Source organism: Globicephala melas, chromosome 2 (assembly GCF_963455315.2).
Source record: "Globicephala melas chromosome 2, mGloMel1.2, whole genome shotgun sequence".
Classification (NCBI taxonomy): Eukaryota; Metazoa; Chordata; class Mammalia; order Artiodactyla; family Delphinidae; genus Globicephala; species Globicephala melas.
The window spans coordinates 142,941,110-142,960,442 of NC_083315.2; the positions used below are offsets into that span (position 1 = coordinate 142,941,110).

The 19,333-nt window shown below is 36.2% G+C and overlaps 1 protein-coding gene across 15 annotated transcripts in view; it reads left to right on the forward strand.

Annotated features, from left to right (window-relative positions):
• Window positions 1-18,568, forward strand: part of GPHN (gephyrin) — a 623,627-nt gene extending 605,059 nt beyond the window's left edge. For all 15 annotated transcript variants that reach the window (XM_060294925.1, XM_030855270.2, XM_060294927.1 and 12 more), the window contains 5 exons: window positions 1,246-1,319; window positions 5,456-5,520; window positions 8,818-8,921; window positions 16,354-16,450; window positions 17,563-18,568. In XM_060294925.1, the coding sequence (XP_060150908.1) occupies window positions 1,246-1,319; window positions 5,456-5,520; window positions 8,818-8,921; window positions 16,354-16,450; window positions 17,563-17,696 (474 nt within the window). In that variant the 3' untranslated portion in view covers window positions 17,697-18,568. The remainder of the gene's footprint in view (window positions 1-1,245; window positions 1,320-5,455; window positions 5,521-8,817; window positions 8,922-16,353; window positions 16,451-17,562) is intronic.
• The last annotated feature ends 765 nt before the right edge of the window (window positions 18,569-19,333 follow it).

Genomic DNA, 19,333 nt, shown 5'->3' on the forward strand with positions numbered 1-19,333 from the left:
ATATTGATTTGATCAGATTTGTTTCCAGGAGGCCTCTCTCACTACTGTGGCGGGAATAAATTGGAGGAGGGCAGGAGTGTTGGCAGAGAGACCTATTTCAGTAATTCAGGTGAGATGATGTTGGCTGAGGCTGTGGAGATAGAAGGAAACAGCTTTTAAAAATAAAGTGTCCTGGGCTTCGCTGGTGGCACAGTGGTTGAGAGTACGACTGCCGATGCAGGGGATACGGCTTTGTGCCCCGGTCCGGGAAGATCCCACCTGCCGCGGAGCGGCTAGGCCCGTGAGCCATGGCCGCTGAGCCTGCGCGTCTGGAGCCTGTGCTCCGCAACGGGAGAGGCCACAACAGTGAGAGGCCCGCGTACCGCAAAAAAAATAATAAAAAAATAAAAGTGTCCCATAACTTGTGAAATATTTAAAATTTTAGTAGGTTACTAGAATCTTGGATTAGTGAGCAGGAAACTCAGTAATAGACCAAGAGGTTGTATTACTTAAGAGAAACTTTTTAAACTGCAATTTTTTTCTTTACGTTTACAAAACCAACTACAAGGCAGTATTGCCTTTCCTTTCCAAAGATCATGTTTTGTCAGATGGCTCTGGGTTGGTCATAACCTTAGGTTGGTTGTGTTGGTAATAGCAGAATATAAAGTTGGAGCAATTAAACACCCTTGACTTTCTGTTTTAGAGCTCCCTCCCTACATTTTTAGTTGACTTATTTAGATTTGGTAATCTGTGGGCAAATGTCCAAGTGTCTCCTCAAGGAATGTGCATCATTTTAAGTTATTAGACAGAATAGTGTGTGATGCATACATGTGGCTTCCCTGCCCAGGCACGGCTACTTAAGTCATATTTATTAACATCCTTTCTCAGACGTAAAAATCTGTCTTAAAAGAGAGACAACAACCTATCAAGTAATGATTTATATGTTAATGTGGTTGCTTGGTTTACTATCTATCTAACTACTTCTATTAGAATGTACCTTTTATGAGGGAAGGGACATTGTTTCTTTTGCTCCAGGCTGTATCTCCCTGTACATGGATTGATACTCAACATATACAGGTGCTCAGTAAATATTTACTGAATGAATAAATGAATGAGGAATGAAGGGATATTTGTCTTAAATCAACTTCACTAAAATAAGGTGTTTCTTTTCATTTCAATCTTACAAATTTATTTTTTTTCATTTAAAGTTTGAAAGTCTGGTATTAGAATGTTCGAAAGTAAAGTGATTATTTTTCATATTTGCAGGACTATCTCAAGCAGGTGCTGGACATTGATCTTCATGCCCAGATCCATTTTGGCAGGGTTTTTATGAAACCAGGGTATGAAAATTATCTTGTTATCTAATATATGGGGTTGGTTTGGCTTGCTTTGACTAACAAAGTTTTTAAATGCTTTCTTTTTACATTTTCTATTATGGATTATTTATTCTAATAAAAAAATATTATAGTATTAGAGTTCTCTGAACAAGTGTATATCCTATCTGAAATGGGAATTCATCTTCTTTATAAATCACTGGGTCTGGTTTAAACAAAGCAAAGCAACTTTCCAAACCTTTTCTCCCTTTAATTTCCATGTCTAGTTCCTTCCTTCTCTTTTTCTGCTTCTTTCTCTCACTTATAACATTTCAGTATGAAAATTCTCAAACATACACAAATGCAGGGAGTACAATGAAACCCCCATATACCCATCGCCCAACTTCAGTAACTATTTTTCTGTAATTGTTTTATCAATCCTCTTCTTCACCTTTTTGGGGGGGCAGAGGGCTGGATTGTTTTAAAGCAAGTTCTAGACATGTCATTTTAGTATACATCTCAAATATTAATAACAACAGCAGTACTTTCTTACATAATCACAATGGTATTATCTCAGGTAACAGAATAAATAAGAATACCTCAGTATCATCTAATACCGTGATCGTATTTGAAAATTCTCCCAAATGTCAAGGAAAAGTATGCCTTCTTACATATGCTTTGTTTGAATTAGGAATCAAGTCAGGTCTACTCACTGTATTTGGTTAAGTTTCTATTAAACAGGAACATTTACCAACCACCGCCCCCCTTTTTTGGCATGCCACTACTTGTTGAAGCAACTGAATCTTTTGTCCTAGTTTTGTCCTAGTGAATGGATTTGGCTGATTGCTTCCTTGTGGTGGCATTTAATTTGTTCCTGTCTCTCTCCAGTATATTCTGTACATCGGAAGTTAGATCTAAAGGTTTGAGTAGATTCAGATTCAGTTTTTTTTTTTTTGTAAGAATACTTCATGAATAGTGTTTCATACTGCTTCTTACTACCTCCCAAGAGGAAAGAAGATCTTGCATATCTCCTGAAAACTAATAGCTCCCTCAGGAAGGGCTAATGGAGGTTCTGTAATCCATTGTAAATCCTCAAAGAATGCAAACATTGGTGTTGATAAAATATGTGTGGCCATGTCTTTAAACAACAGGCTGCCTGTTGAGACCCCTGCTCCTCTATAAACCTGTGGTATGTAAACATTATAAAAACACTGTTGAAAGCCCTCAGTGTGTGGGTGAGCATTCCAGCACACCTCCATGCTGTCAGGGACAACAGTAATGATGCTTTAGTTCAGGGTCATACTCTGATGGGTGCTCATATGAACCCTAAGAGAAAGTAGAGGTGGGACTTAACCAGTTGTTACAAGTGAGCCATGGGAACTAGCAGCAAATTCCAGAAACCTTTTTTAAGTGTCAAGCCAGCCCTCCTAATCTCCCTGATTTATTGGATACCTTGTGTCAGTTCTAAGGCAGAGATCAGGCTTTACATTTAAGTATGAAGTTAAGATTGTCCCTAAAGCCTTCTCCACAATGTAATAGAATTTAGAATTCTTGGCATTATATTTCTGTAGTTGCTCTGATATGCTGCCACTGACAAGGCCCTTTTACTATTGAAGGTGTTGGATTGGGATCATTCTTATTAAGAATATCTTGTCTTAAGCAAATATTATTATGCTATGAGTACACAGGCTTTTTTTTACTCTGTCCCCATGGGCAGTACTAATTTGATTAGAATACAGAGGACATACCAAAAGTATGTCAGTGTACTTCTCACTAATCTCAAAAATTGAATTGATTATTCCTTTGCAATGAGAAAGAAGCTGACATTACTTACCCTCACCTCTAGAGGAGAAATATTTGTATAATATCTATTATTTAAATTATCTATTATTTAAATTAATCTCAGCACCCATGATGTATAATTTTAGTACTCATTTTTAGTCTATTATTTACCACTTACTTCAGCTGTAGGACTTCTGTGACTTCCGTTATTGTATAAAAGCTGTTACATTCTGATCTCAAGAGGAAAAATGAACAATAGGTGTTGAGTTTCAAGGAAATGACTTTCCAGATCCTAAACAAAAACTTCACAGTCTAGCAATAAAACACTCATGATAGCAGCGCACATAACAAAATGTTTTATTGTAATGGAATCTTTTTAAAATGAGTACCTTCAGAGAAATCACAGTAGCTGTCTGCAAGGTTCAAAAGATGATTTAAATTGGTTTTAAATACAGTAGAAGGAAGGTGTTATGCATTCCCTCCTCAATCTTATTATGTGTGTTAGTTTGCTATTTAAAAAAAATGGTGTAGAAGTTTAAATGGGCTTCCTTTAATTGTCCAGAATTTTATACTTGTCTGAAGAGAAGAAGAATTTAAAGGTAATTGCTACTTAATAGTAGAATAAGAAGAAATATAAAAAGCTCAAGAACAATTTAGCTTTGCTCTTCCCACATACAGTACGTTCAGAATGCAATTAACCTCTTTCCTTTTAGACACGGAGATACTCAAAAAGCATTTGGAATATTATCTACCAGATCTACCAATCACAGTTTTTATGGACCATCTACAGTGAGCATAGCTGTTGTCGAAAATGTATCTTGGAAATTATTTTCATCACACAGTAACAGTCATTGCCAAATAACCTATCTATAAATGGATATGACATTCTAATCTCAGTTTTCTAAAACACAGCAAAGAATCAGGAAGTAAGCAAAAAAAGGCCTCAGAGTAGCCAAGAATAGATGTTACGAAGTCCATGTAATAACACTTCACAGTGTACCCTATGAGAGCCTTATCTAATTATGAGCCATAAAGTTAGAAAAACCTTGGTTCAAATCTTAGTATCTGAGTAATTTTGGCCAAATTGCTTAATCTCTCTGAGTCTCATTTTCCTCATCTGTAAAATGGGATGACAATTGTCACCTCATGGGATTATTGTAAGAATTAAATGAAATAATGGATATAATGCTTAGATGTTTCTTTAAAAATAGTAACTTCTATTATTACTATTATTATTATCATTCCAGCAATATAACTATTACTACTGCTCTCTGGTTCCCAAACCAAAGGCCAGCTTTAAGGGTCAAGATGATGGCAGTCTAGCATTAAGGGGACCTACAGAAAAAAAAAGTAGGGGAAAAAAACAGAAACAAGAACTATAGAAACACCGCCACGTGTACTGTTATGTTATGGTTTAATACCCCTGTGACCCAAAATCTCTGTATCATAGCAGAGTAGAATCAATTCATAATGATGGCTGTAATTCATCAAAAATATTAACGTTCATCATATTATTGCAAAAGGTAATGAGTGAGTGATCCTTTCTTCTTTCAACCAACGAGCAAAAATAGTAAAAAGAAAAACAATTTGGGTGCTTAAAAGGGTAATTTTTCAGCTACTTTTAAATTTCAGCATTCCCTAAGAATTTTGCATCACTCAAGATTCATTAATATAATAAAAATTTTAGCTGAAATTCTATATTAAGGGTAGTCAATAGAAAAAAATCACTATTAATAACCACTTGCCCTCTTCACACTCACACCCCTTTGCATACCCCCATGATGAGGGTTCATGTCAGACTTTTGAGGAAGTATAATTTGATAATATTCTTAAATTACTATTGCTTTAATTTTGTTCTAGTCATGGTATTTTATTTATTTTGACATTTCAAAACATTCCCTTCACAGGAGGGAAGCTTTTATGTTTATTGCTGAGTATAGTCTTAAAGGGCTGAGAAATACTCATCTTGAACAATAGGTAGTTATCTGGTAGACATGTATTACCAGGTAGTCTTCAGATAAAAAGAATGATTGTTATTCTCCAGCAGAAAAAAAAAACGTATAGACATTGTTAACTAGAGGGGTGGAGAAACTCCAGGATTTGGCATATGCTTCTACGGCACTGACAAGAAGGAAAAAAATGTAAACTACAGAAAACCAGGAAGTTTGGTTACTTGAAAACAGAAGATGCTAAAAAAGAATTAATTTAAATGCTCTCGAAACACTTCAGGTTATAAAGATTTAAAGGAGAGTCAACAGAAAAGAACTTTCACACGATAGGTGACCTGTATGAAGAACCATGTAACAAGAAAACTGCAGTATTTAACTTACTACTCAGGTTGCTTAGCAGTCACTAACAAACAACCTCTACTTTTCCTCTAGCCTGCCAACGACATTTGCAACTTTGGATATTGATGGTGTAAGAAAAATAATCTTTGCACTACCAGGTAAGAATAGTTGAAATAGTTTCTTTTGCTTTTTCTGGAAAAATGACCAAAATCTTTTTGTTTCCCAGGTGACCAGTCCCCTATCAGAGCGCATGATTTGGAATCTGAAACACCTGGGTTCAAATCCCAGCTTTTCATACTGTATGACCTTGGACAAATCACATAACCTCTCAGAAGCTGTTTCTTCATCTATAAAATGGGGCTAATTAGGGTTGTTGTGAAAGTCAAATTAGTATCTTTCAAAGCACATTTCAGACCCTAAGATGATAATCAGGAGTTAAGTGTCACTACGTCTTTCTAGGGCACCTGCTTTTCCTTAAAGGAAATTGGTCAAAGTTAGCAGTATGATTACCTCTCACAACTAGAGTATTATGCTCAAGGGGCCAAAGGGCCTTAAATCGCCCATGGAAATACTAGAACAAAAAAGTACAAAGCTGCCTTTGGTTCTCACCAGATTTGGACTGGTTGGGGAGAGCAGCAACACAGGAGGGGCTGCAAATACTGATGCTTCTCAGCCAAATCCCAGGCATCATCAGTCTGACCACATCATTATCCCCACCCTCTCCCACGTGAGCAGAAACTCACGTGTTCAGATTATAGAAAAAGCAAAGTGGTTCAGTTTACAATTTTTGGACTTTGGCTGTGCATTTAAAGCCAGGTTTTAAAACCATTACTAATCTTGATAAATTCTAAAGCAGTTTAGAAGTTTTGTGTATCTACTTATTTTTTTCAATTTTAAAAATTATCCTCTGATCTGTAGCAGTGTCCCATTCTCTATTTTTTGGCATAGATTCCTTTAGAAAATAACCTACTTATTCCTTTCAGATGTACAAGTCTGGTGGCTTTGGGATATTTACCTGCTTTTTTATATTAAATAAAGCTCAAGTAGAGATAGAAAGAAAAGAAGGCAGGCAGAAAATTTTAGAACTTTAAAAACATGTTTAAAGCCCCTATCTGTAAGCATAAAAGAGAGTATGTTTCTCTCATATAGGAAATGTTAAGAGCGAGGTCATGTAAATAAAGTTTTAGTCTTCAAACGATTTCTGTGGTACAAAACTCCTTAGGGCCTTTAATACATCCCTAGATACTCTGAAGACCATTATATAGAGAAATGAAATCATCTTCCTAGCTTCATTTTGACTAGAAGAGACTGTTTTTGTTGTCTACAGAAGATATGACTTGACCTACAAAGTATGTTATAGTGGGAGCCTATTTTGCCATTACTAAGTGTTGTTGATCTGCCAAAGAAGTTATAATTAAATAGCCGATTTTCAAATTGCTGCTTTATTTTGAGATTTTCACTGCTCAGCCTGAAAGTACCAAAAGAGGGCAGCAACAATTCACATGTTCAGATTGTAGAACCAGCAAAGTGGTTCTTTTTATAAGGATTTGAAAACTCAGAATTGGATTTTTGGTTTCTTAAGGTCCTTGCAATTAAAGCCATTACTAATCTTGATAAGTTCTAATGCAGTTGAAAAGTTATGTGTTATCTACTTTTTCTTTTTTTTAACTTTTTAAAATTACTATAGTAACATGTGTTCACTGTAAAAACATTAGAAAACACGGATAAGCATTAAGAAATGTTATCCATAATCTCCCTCCCCCTGAAATAACCACTATTCGCAATTTTCTTGGTGTTGATTTTTCCAGTCCCTTTTCTTATATAGAGCAATTCATATTTTATAGAGTAATTTTATAAAACAGTAGCATTACAGGAATACTGTAATCATTGTTGAGCAATAGCTTTCTTATTTTTCTTTTATTTTTCCTTTATTTGCTTTTCCAGAAAAATTTCCATCTGCTCATATTTTGAGGCAAGAGGAAAGCAATTGATTCTCATTAAGAGTCTGCTGTCCTGTGGGACAGTTCACTTTTTCTATTGAAATAATCAATGTCATTCATCACAACTTTTTTTAACAACTTAAAAAAAATCTATTCTTAACTGCTTTTGTGGGTAGAAGAAAATTAAAGGTATGCTTTTAGCTAGTAATAGGCTAAACTGACCATTGCTTTTATTTTGATGATGAAATTAGCAACACAAAGCCAGGCCAAGGTAACCTAAAATATAATAAGCATTCCCCACCCCCTCTCTCTCTATATATATACATACTCACATACCACTGTATAAAAGTATTAGTAAAATTTGAATTTTAGAACCAAAAGGAATATTAAGAATCATATAATCCAAACCTTTCATTTTGTGGATGAGTAACGTTAGACCCAGAAAGGTTTGGAACTCTTGCCTGGGTCGCATGGCTTGGTTAGTTAACAATACCACACAAGAAGCGAAATCTGTTATTCTCAGCTCAGTCATTTTTTTCATAGCCCACCATACCTCTCTTTGAAGTGCATGACACACCCAGATTTCTTCTTGGAGAGGTACAGTTGAATTCCTCAAATTTTTCTTGTAACTGCAAAAAAACTTGGTGTTTGTATTAATCTGCTCAGGCTGCCATAACAGAATATCACAGACTGGGTGGCTTAAACAACAGAAATTTATTTTCTCACAGTTCTGAAGACTGAAAGTCTAAGATCAAGGTGCCAGCAAGGTCGGTTTCTGTTACGATCTTTCTTCCTTGCTTGCAGATGGCCACCTTCTCTCAGTGTCTTCACGTGGCCTTTCTTCTGTGTATACACACTCATGTTTCTTCCTCTTTTTATAAGGACACCAGTCCTATTGGATTAGGGCCTCACCCTTACAACCTCATTTAATTTTGGTTACCTCTTTAGAGATCCTTTCTCCAAATACAGCCACATTGGGGGTTAAGACTTCAACATATGAATTTGAGGGGAACATAATTCAGTTCCTAAGAGTATTCGCCTTCAAGTCCTTCACGTCTTAAATCATTGTTGGTTTTTTTTTTAGTTTAAAGAAATTTTTGGTTAGAGGGGATTATGGATAAATTTCTTTATTCTTATCCTACTTGCTAATTTTCTTTTGCACTGAGCATGTACTACTATGGTAATTTTAGAACATTTTAAAAATAGCAAGTGCAAACTCATTACTAAAGGCTTTCAATGCACGGCTCTCAGGAAAACAGATATAAATGGTGCCAAACAGCTTCTGTGCATCAGAAGTCTCTGCGTTTCACTGCTAGATCCAAATATTTACACCCTCTGTGGCATTTGGTCAACTACAGCTCTATTCTGGCATCCTTTTGGATTCAAGGTGATTCAGAAGAGGAATGCTAGTGGTTAGTCATTTCACTCTCTATGATACCTGAAGGTATAGACAGTCATAATTATATGGCAAATTTTTATGTGTGTACTATAAATAACTGCTTGGTTGACTTTCAGGGAATCCTGTGTCAGCCGTGGTCACCTGCAATCTCTTTGTTGTGCCTGCACTGAGAAAGATGCAAGGCATCTTGGATCCTCGGCCAACCATCATCAAAGCCAGGGTAATGTTTTCTAATGACCGGAAACCAAAATTGAAGCCTAATAACAAATTAGGATATGATTTTTTAACTGCCCAAAACAAACGTCTAGAATTTTATATTAGTTTTGAGGGAAAATGTGGTTATAGTCCCCTCTTCATGATAGAAAACAGAGGGAAAGGAGTCCCTTTTATTCCCTTCCCACATTATTCCATGACTCCTAAAGTGAATAATTTTCTCCAGCTAGAAGTCCATTTAGGAGTGGATATGTAATGACAAAATGGTCAATAGAATACTAAACTAATACTAAAGCTATATGGAAGGAGGGACAAGAATTTCCCCTATGTAAACTTAGAGAGAACAGCAATTTAGCTGATCACTTTTTCTGTGACCCTGCTGATAAATTTTAAACAGTTCAGAAAAAGACAATTAAAGGACAAGAAAGAGGCTCTAGTGAAGCAGAAGAAAAGGGAGACCATATTGTTTGGAAAAAGGACCACTAAGGCTGAGGAATTATACCTGCAGTAAAAATCACTCCGAAATTAGAGTCCCCTTCTCCACCAACACTAACTTCAGTTTGCTTTACTACTACTAGTAAACTAATTACGTAACACAGTTTCTATGTAATAACTAATGAACAATTTTCCTGGCAATTTAAACTATAATACTAAATCAGTACTGTTCTTTCTTTTAAGCTTTACTAAGGTATAATTGATATACACAAATCGCACATATTTAATGTAGACATTTTGATGAATTTGGACATATGCAAACACCTGTGATACCGTCATCACAATGAAGGTACTAAACATATCCATCACCTCCAAACATTTCTTTGTGTTCTTTGATTTGTTTGTTTATTTCATGCTAAGAACATTTAATGTGAGAACTATCCTCTTAAAGTGTTTTAAAGTGCACAATACCACATTGGTAACTATAGGTAATATGTTGTACAGCAGATTCTTTAAAATGTATTCACCTTGCATAACAGAAACTTTATATCCATTGAGCAACAATTTCCCTTCCCTCCTCCCCTCAGCCCCTGACAACCACCATGCTATTCTCTGCCTCTGTGAGTGACTATTTTAGATACTTCCTATAAGTGGAATCATGCAGTATTTTTGTAACTGGCTTATTTCACTTAGCATCGTGTCCTCTAGGTTTATCCATGTTGCCTCATGGAAAACAGTATGGAGGTTACTCAGAAATTAAAAGGAGAACTACTGTATGATCCAGCAATCTCACTTCTGGGTATATGTCCAAAAGAATTGAAATCAGGATCTCAAACAGATATTTGCACCCCGGTGTTCATTATAGCATAATTCACTATACAAAGATAAGAAAACAACCCAAATTTCCAACAACAGATGAATGGATAGGGAAAATGAAGTGTATGTGTACAATGGAGCATTATTCAGCTTTAAAAAAGGTCAGTCATTGAACATCAAAAGGTATAATTGGATACCTGTTATATGAGAATATAATGGCCTATGGATTGATTAAAAAACAGATATTGAAAATGATAGAACTGTCTATGATTTATAAGAAATATAAACCAGTTTTATTATTATTCAGCGATGAAAAATATAACTAGGTTATAGAAACTTTGGAAAAATTAACTTAAAACTGATCTGCACCAACAGGTGTAAGAATTTTTAAAGTTACTTGATAAATTTTAGATGATTTATAAGGCAGATGAGCTCGAGCGCCTCTCTGTTGGACTAATGAAATCAGTGCCTCATAACTTCTCTAGTACTTTTAAAAGTTAGTGTAAAGCTCCTTTAACCACTCTTTGGAAGTTTTGACCAGACTTGAGCAGAGTCCGGGCCCTAGGTACCAACCAGGGCCTGGAGCATGTCACGTGGGACCTCCACTCTAATAGAATCCCCTCTGGTCATCTGTTTTCTCACAAACTCTCTTCTCCAATCTGTGCAGCTTAGTCCAGCCTCCTCCCTGAGTCTCCTGGAGCTTTCACCTTCCCCTCATTACCACCATCAAACCTTCCCAAGACTTTCAGGTCTTTGGCAATCGTCTAAAAGTCTTCTCTCCCTCACCTCTTATCATCAGTTGCTTTATTTTCATAATTCTAAATAACTTTATTTCTGCTTCAGCAACTCAATACACATATCCTTTTTAATACCATGAAGTTCTCCATCTCAAAAATCACCAACTCTGGTATACAGTTTAGGAACAATGGCAAGTTACCTACCCGTAGATATAAAAGAATTTAAACACTCCTATAACACCTTCCCTTTTCCCTTTCCATAAGTCCCTTCTGGCTTTACCCCTTTCCTCATCCAACCTAAATCCTGTGGTGTATCACTTCAGTGTTTTTCTAACACCCTCAAATGTTTTTTGCCTCTTCTTCCATGAACTGTAGTAACTCTAAGAATCCACAAACTTAGATCAATCCTCCCTTTTTTGTCCTTCAGTTTTATTTCCCGGGCACTGAGTACAACTAGAGAAGAGAGTACAGCTGTTCAAGTTATCCCTTCCAATTTACAAACCTCAGCAGGGGCCAAAATTCCCCTTGATGATCCTTTTATATCCTGTGGATCAGCTTTTTCCATTCCTTACTGCAGTCTTCCAAATCTTCACCATTCTCCTAAAGCGCCCTCCACCATCCACATCCCCTGTGTTTTATAGCCAAATAAGCTGGTTTGAATGATGGCTCCAATGTTTAATGGTTTCTCTTCTAATCCTGCCTCCTTTTAAATCCCTTTTCTAACTCTAATCATGTCAGCATCTCCAATTAAAATTCTTCAATGCTTCCCATGACCGCAGGGTTAAATCCAGACTGCTCAAGTGAGCACAGGAGGCCCTCCATCCCAAGGCCTGTTTTCCCTTCCAGCTTCATCTGCTTCCCATCCTGCACTCTGACCATACCAACCTTTTTACTGCCTCCAGAACGGACGTGAGATCTCCTTCCTAGGAGGTTCTCTCCTAATCACCCCCATCTCTTTTCTCAGCTTGGAAAATTCCTTAGTCATAAGACTCAGGCATCATGCCCTCTGTGAAGCCTTTCTCAGTGTCCCTAAGAAGGGTTGATTATTTACTTCTTTGTGCCCTATTACACTGTGTTTGCAATTAATTATTTACTGTATTAGATAATTCTTTGAGGTCACTTCTCTAAAAGATGGACAGGACAAAGAGGAAGGAAAAAAATATTCTCCCCTTTTTTTTAAGTAACAAATTTTGTTTTTAGAGCACATTTAGGTTCATAACAAAATTAACTGGAAACTACAGAGAGTTCCTGTATTACTCCTCCTCCCCACCCCATCCTTACACACACAACCTTCCCAGCTGTTGACGTCCTGCACCACAGTGGTACATTTGTTACAATCAATGAACCTACAGTGACACATCATTATCACCCAAAGTCCATAGTTTACATTAGGGTTTACTTTCAGTGTTGTGTATTCTAGGCGTCTTGACAAATGTACAGTTACATGTATCTACCATTGTATATCGTACAGTTTCACAACCCTAAAAACTCTCTGTGCTCTGCCTATTCGTTCCTCCCTCCCTGCTCACCCTTGATCTTTTTACTGTTTTGCCTTTTCCAGAATGTCATATTGTTGGAATCATACAGTATGTTACCCTTTCAGATTGTCTTCTTTCACTTATTAATATGCGTTTGTTCCTCCGTGTCTTTTCACGGCTAGATAGTTCATTTCTTTTTAGCAAGGAATAATATTCCATTCTCTGGATATACCACCGTTTATCCATTCACCTACTGAAGGGTATCTTGGTTGCTTCCAAATTTTGGCAATTATGAATAAATCTGCTATAAACATTTGTGTGCAGGTTTTTGTATGAACATAAACTTTCAGTTCACTTGGGTAAATACCAAGGACTGAGATTGCTGGACTGTATGGTAAGAATATATTTCGTTTTGTAAGAAACTGCCAAAATGTCTTCCAAAGTAGCTCTACCATTTTGCATTCCCACCGTAGTGAATAAGAGTCCCTGTTCTTCCACATTCTCAGTAGGATTTGGTGTGGCCAGTGTTTTGGATTTTTGGCCTTTCTAGTAAGTATCTAGTGATATCTCGTTGTTGTTTTAATTTGCAATTTCCTAATGACTTACGATGTTGAACATTTTTTCATATGCTTACTTCTCATGTGTATATCTTCTTTGGTAAGGTGCTCAATTCTTTTGCCCAGTTTTTACCTGGGTTGTTCATCTTCTTATTATTGAGTTTTAAGAATTGTTTGTATATTTTGGATAACAGACCTTTATCAGGTGTGTTTTTTACAATTATTTTCTCCCCGTCTGTGGCTTATCAGCTCATTTCATTGACCTTTCTTTTTTTTTTTTCTCATTCTCTCTCTTAGACATTCACATGTAGAGCATACCATATAATACTATACCAAATAATACAATTTTATCTCTTGAGTGACTACTGTGTGCCAGCAAAATATTCAAAGGAAACAGAGGACTCCTAGTCCACAGCTCACTGCCCAGTTTTGAAAGAGTAGAAGAAATCGGCAGAAGTGAAACATCCACCATTTGCAGTGTTTTTCCACCAAAATATTGATATATGTGTATGTTTACTCATGGTACATCATTCTTATAAGCACTGAAGCTTATAGTAAATAGGTGCTTTCTTAAGCTAACTGATGTAATATACCAGAACCATAGTGTCAGTGTAACTAAATATATTGGTGAATAAAGTATTCTGCATTTCAGTAAAATACCATAAAAATCTAATTAGCTTCATCTCTTGCTACAAAAGGAACAGCTGTTTGTGAGGCTGTGAAAAAATTTCATTCACTTTAATTTGATGCAATTGATTCTTGTTTATTAAATTAACAAATATCTTCCTTTAAAACAAACAACCCCATTTTGTAGATGAACAAAGAGGTATGGGAAAGCAAAATAAGTTGCCAATACAACACATCGGTTAGCAGTAAAACTGGGAGTAGAACCTAGGTGCCCGTATCTTCCCAGTATATTATTTGCTCCACTGTACTTCCATGAGCCATTCAGTGCCATTGCTGGGGAAAAACCTCAAACACTTAGCAAATGACACAGCCACATGAATAGCTCTTGTGGTTTAGTGCTGGAGAACACACACACCCACACACTCAGGTTGAAAGACAGATTTTTGTCCTCAGGTAAGCACAGAATAATTTAGGAACAATGGCAAGTTACCCCCCAGTAGATATGAAATAGGGTACAAACATAAGTAATATCATGTGAAAGAGTAGAGTGTGACTTAAGGAGAAACACCCTAGAATTGAATTTTATTCTGGATTCCAGATAAAAAGCATAATTAGAATGTTTTAATATTCTAATTAGATTACTAGAATATTTTAAAACAAAGTAACCAGAATGGATTAGAGATGAACTCACTTCAATAAAAATTTCCAGGTCAAGTTTTAACTATATCATTTAATTTAAGCAATATCTGTTTTAGTTGAGTAAAGGATTTCTAGACCATTTTAAGATAGAGTAACTTAAACGATTATTATGCTAATGGAAAATGTTAATTCTCATGCATTGGAATGAGTCTTGTTTTCATTGAACTAATCTTTGATGGGCTATAGATCATAATTATGTACTGTATAAACTTGTTCAAGTTATACCTTTTAGGCACCTGCTACCAACACATTATCACCTTGATCAGATTTCAGGATGAATTTAATGACATAGATAAAAAAAAAAAAAAACAGTGGCTCCAGGTTGAATGTTGATTGGTCATTCTGTATAATGTGTGTGAACAGAAATTGGCTATGTTACAAAGATATGAAAGATGCCATTCCATAGCAAAGACTCATTCAGAGGAATTCTTTTAGTGCCAGTGATGTGACCAAACCAAAGTGGTATAACTTTTATGAGACTACTTTTATTTGCTTTAATGAGATTGTTTATCAGTATTGGGACTGATATAATCAGTCCTGATTACAGGATAATCTGATAATCAAGAGAAAAGAAAGTAACTATCCCTTTTGATTAATCTCTAAAATATACAAATACCTCATGCAACTCAATATCAAAAAAACAAACAACTCAATCAAAAAATAGGCAGAGGAGTTAAATAGACATTTCTCCAATGAAGACATATAGATGGCCCGGGGGCACATGAAAAGATGCTCAATATCACTCATTATTAGAGAAGCGCAAATCAAAACTATAATGAGATAGTCAGAATGGCCATCATCAAAAAATCTACCAACAATAACTGCTGGAGAGGGTGTGGAGAAAAGGGAACCCTCCTACACTGTTGGTGGGAATGTAAACTGGTACAGCTACTACGGAGAACTGTATGGAGATTCCCTAAAAAACTGAAAATAGAGCTACCATATGATCCAGCAATCCCACTCCTGGGCATATATCCAGAGAAAACCATAATTTGAAAAGATACATGCACCACAGTGTTCATTTCAGCACTGTTTACAATAGCCAGTACATGGAAGCAACCTAAATGTCCATCAACAGAAGAATGGATAAAGAAGATGTGGTACATATATGCAATGGAATATTACTCAGCCATAAAAAAGAATGAAATCATGCCATTTGCAGCAACATGGATGGACCTAGAGATCGTCATACTGAGTGAAGTAAGTCAGACAAAGACAAATATCATAGGATATCACTTATATGTGGAATCTTAAAAAAGGGTACAAATGAACTTATCTACAAAACAGAAATAGAGTTACAGATATAGAAAACAAACTTAGGGTTACCTGGGGGTAAGGGGGGAGGTGAGGAAGGATAAATTGGAAGATTGGGATTGACCTATACACACTATTGTAAAATAGATAACTAATAAGGACCTACTCTATAGCACAGGGAACTCTACTCAGTACTCTGTAATGGCCTATATGGGAAAAGAATCTAAAAAAGAGTGGATATATGTATATGTATACCTGATTCACTTTACTGTACACCTAAAACCAATACAACATTGTCAATCAACTATACTCCAATAAAAATTTTAAAAAGAAAATATCCCTTTCATATTAAAGATAAGTGTATGAATGAGTAGCTGAATTAGCACCTCAGTAAATCTTTACTGGATGGATGGATAGATGGATGGATGGATGGATGGATGGATGGACGGACAGTTGGATGACACACCGATAAATGGATGTTGAGCTTGTATGTTTGTGTAGGTCTACCTCCTTTATTTTCAATGTTAAAACATCTGCTTTGATTTCTTAATTCATAGGTCAGAGGTAAAATTAGAATTCAAAAATAGACTTTATATTTTTCATCTGCCCTTTTTCCTACTGCGGGTACCAACTTCTTAGCCTTCTTTTCTCTTTTCACCAGAGCAACGCAACCTCTGGACTTCCTGTATTAAGAACATAAGGTGGCAGTGGTGGAGACAGCAGAATGCCAAGATAGTTCCATGTCCATTGAACTCTTTGCACAACTGCCACCACCCTGTAGTTTTAAGAGATGATCAGGTGATCAAGTTTGTTTTCTTTTCCTCATTTTTCTGTAGTTATCATGTGATGTAAAACTGGATCCTCGCCCAGAATACCATCGGTGTATACTGACTTGGCATCACCAAGAACCACTACCTTGGGCACAGAGTACAGGTTAGTCATTCACACCTGCAGGTATCTCTATACACCCATCCTGTTAAAACACAAATTTATGTATAACCTCCTTCCTTGAGTATACCTAATTTTGTAATTATTGTACATTTTCCCTTTTGAAAGATTAGATGTTAACTTATTCCTAAAACAGTGTAGCATAACAGGACAAGAGGAAAAAAAAAATAAAGATTTTGTTATTCCATGGAGCCATATTTTCTAGATAAACATTTGAAATACAAATCTAAAATTACAGAAGATTTTTATCTGTTTGTTCAACCAGTAAGTTCTGAGCATAACTTTGATGGTAGGAAAAGGAGGGGACTGGGCTATGCCACCCATCAGTGTGAGATTAAAGCCCAATTAGAGTGTGATTCTCTGTAGCCTTTACTATACACTAGATATTGGTAAGATTTAAGGACTGAGAAATCAACGTTGATAATTCAGAGTTCTGAAGTTACCTGCTGTAGACTTTAAACTTTTATCCCCAACTTCTCTAGTCATATTTTACCCGACTTTTGATGGGATTCCAGAAAAAATTAAACAAAGGTCCTATCAAGTGCAAACATCAGCTAGCACAGTGAGTAGGTCTCTGATGGGCTTTGCCATCAGACTTGCATTCAAATTGGCCACCAACTAATTAGTAGGACCCTAGGCAAGTTATCTAACCTCTTTTGAGTCGTTGAGAATTAAATAAGGTAGTTGAGTAAAACGTCTACCACCTTGTCTGGTACTTAGTAAATACTAAAGAAATGGTAGCCACTGCTGTTATTATCATTATTGTTTTAATAGGGTTTAAAAGCCTGTCTTTTCAGACACACGTCACATTTTAGCCTGAATTGAGAAACTCTATGGTATTTTCCACAATGCTGTAAAATTTTGGTTTTGTTCTTTTAAGCAATAATTTGTAATGTTTATTTTTAAAGTTCAGTGAGAAGGTAGTAGGATACAGTAGCAAGGCCACCTGAAAAAGGTACTGGGAAGTCTGATCATCTCTCTTCCTCTTGAAGACCTGTGTTTCTGTTCATCAGTTTTTATTCTGAAAAGGACTGCAAGGGCTGCGCATGCATACACCATGACGCTGATGCTGCTGTAATGAAAGTATTTCCTCCTAGGTAATCAGATGAGCAGCCGTCTGATGAGCATGCGCAGCGCCAATGGATTATTGATGCTTCCTCCAAAGACAGAGCAGTACGTGGAGCTCCACAAGGGCGAGGTGGTGGACGTCATGGTCATCGGACGGCTATGATGGTCACCAGCGGGAGAAAGCTTTGATGCATGTCTACATACCATTGACTGTATCCTGTAATATGCAACGGCACAGCTAGTTTTTCTGATTTGGATAAAAGTTGATCTGTATGGTCAACATCTTGAACTATATTTCAAAAGAATTTAAATACCTTTTAAAGAAAAAAACACCTAAAAATAAATCTTAACAGACAACTCTATTCTGATTATATCAAAGCAAATTTTTCCTTTCTTGCAAATTGCTTTGTGTGTTCAATGCTAGGTCTGATAGCGATAGCTTTTAGTAGACAGCAGTAGGTGCCTGCAGAACTTGTGTTTTTCTCATCTTTAAAATACAACTACTTATGCTCTTAAATCAAGGCTGTCTGCTTATTTATACTAGCGTAGGCAACACTTGGATTTCCCTTCTTAGTATGCTTCATAACCGCTTTACAGAGAGCTTTTGCTTGTTCTTTATCATGTATCTCGTGTTTATGTGCACAGTGCCAAACAAAGAGTGACTGGGTGGTGGCCCTGCCCTGCCTCAAGGAGAACCATCCCCGCAGAGCGTTCGGGGGTGGGGGGGCCTCGCATCCCAGTAGCCTCATGGCACAGTACTCTTGGGCAGTAACTGGATACCTTTTATTTGAACAAACAAACTGGGGGGAAAAATGCTTCCTTAAGTGCTGACAGCCTTTTTAACCAATACATTTAAAATTGTACAGAATAAAAAATAAAATCAAAGACTGATCTTGTACAGATATTAGTGTTACCAGCATTCATGTGGAAATCAAGAGCAAAGAAAAAACAATGTTAAACAACTCTGTACCATAACATTTTCTGTAATGATACTGAAACTTAATGAATAAAAAAAATCCTCGATCATTATTTAAAATCCAGTGTGTGTTGGCCTTGTTAATAAAAAAAGAGAAGATTGTTATGCCATTCTGATGGGGTTCTGCCTGGATAAAAGGAATAGTTCAGATGGCTTAGCAAGGTTAAGTGGTATAAAGGAGATTTTTAAAAATATAGAGTAATCTATATTTTACTGTAGCATTGTGCAAATACAGATTAGAAAGTAGGAGAGAACCTGTAGTTGGTCTGGTCTTTCCAGTCATAGCTGGAGAATAGCAAGGAAATTTAGAGGAAAGATAGTTGATAATTTAGAAAAAAACTACATTTTTATTTCAGATGTCATAAAAACAAATTTCAAACATCTACAGTTCCTTGGAATAGAGGGGGAAAATAAGTAATGAACCATAAAATTGCAGATGAGTACCTGGACATTTTTTTATCATGTTTGGAAGTGAAAAATGGGAAAAATCTGTACTGACTATAGAAAATACAGTTGAAATATATGCTATCCACAATGGCTTCTTTAATAAAAACTTAGGGGCACTTTCCAAACAGTGGTAACGGGGCACATTAAATATGCTATAGAGTACTTAGTAAAGCAAACAACAAAAATTAGCCCACTAGTAGATAAGGTGCCAAATGATGGTAATGAAAAAAGCCAATTTGTAAACAATAAATATTTGATACTTATACTTGATATTTCCAAAGTTGAAAATAAAATGTTCTACATTTTAAATTTAGTTTGTATGTTCAATTAAAGAAGATAAGGTTAATTAATAGAGGTCAAATGAAAGCTCATGCAAG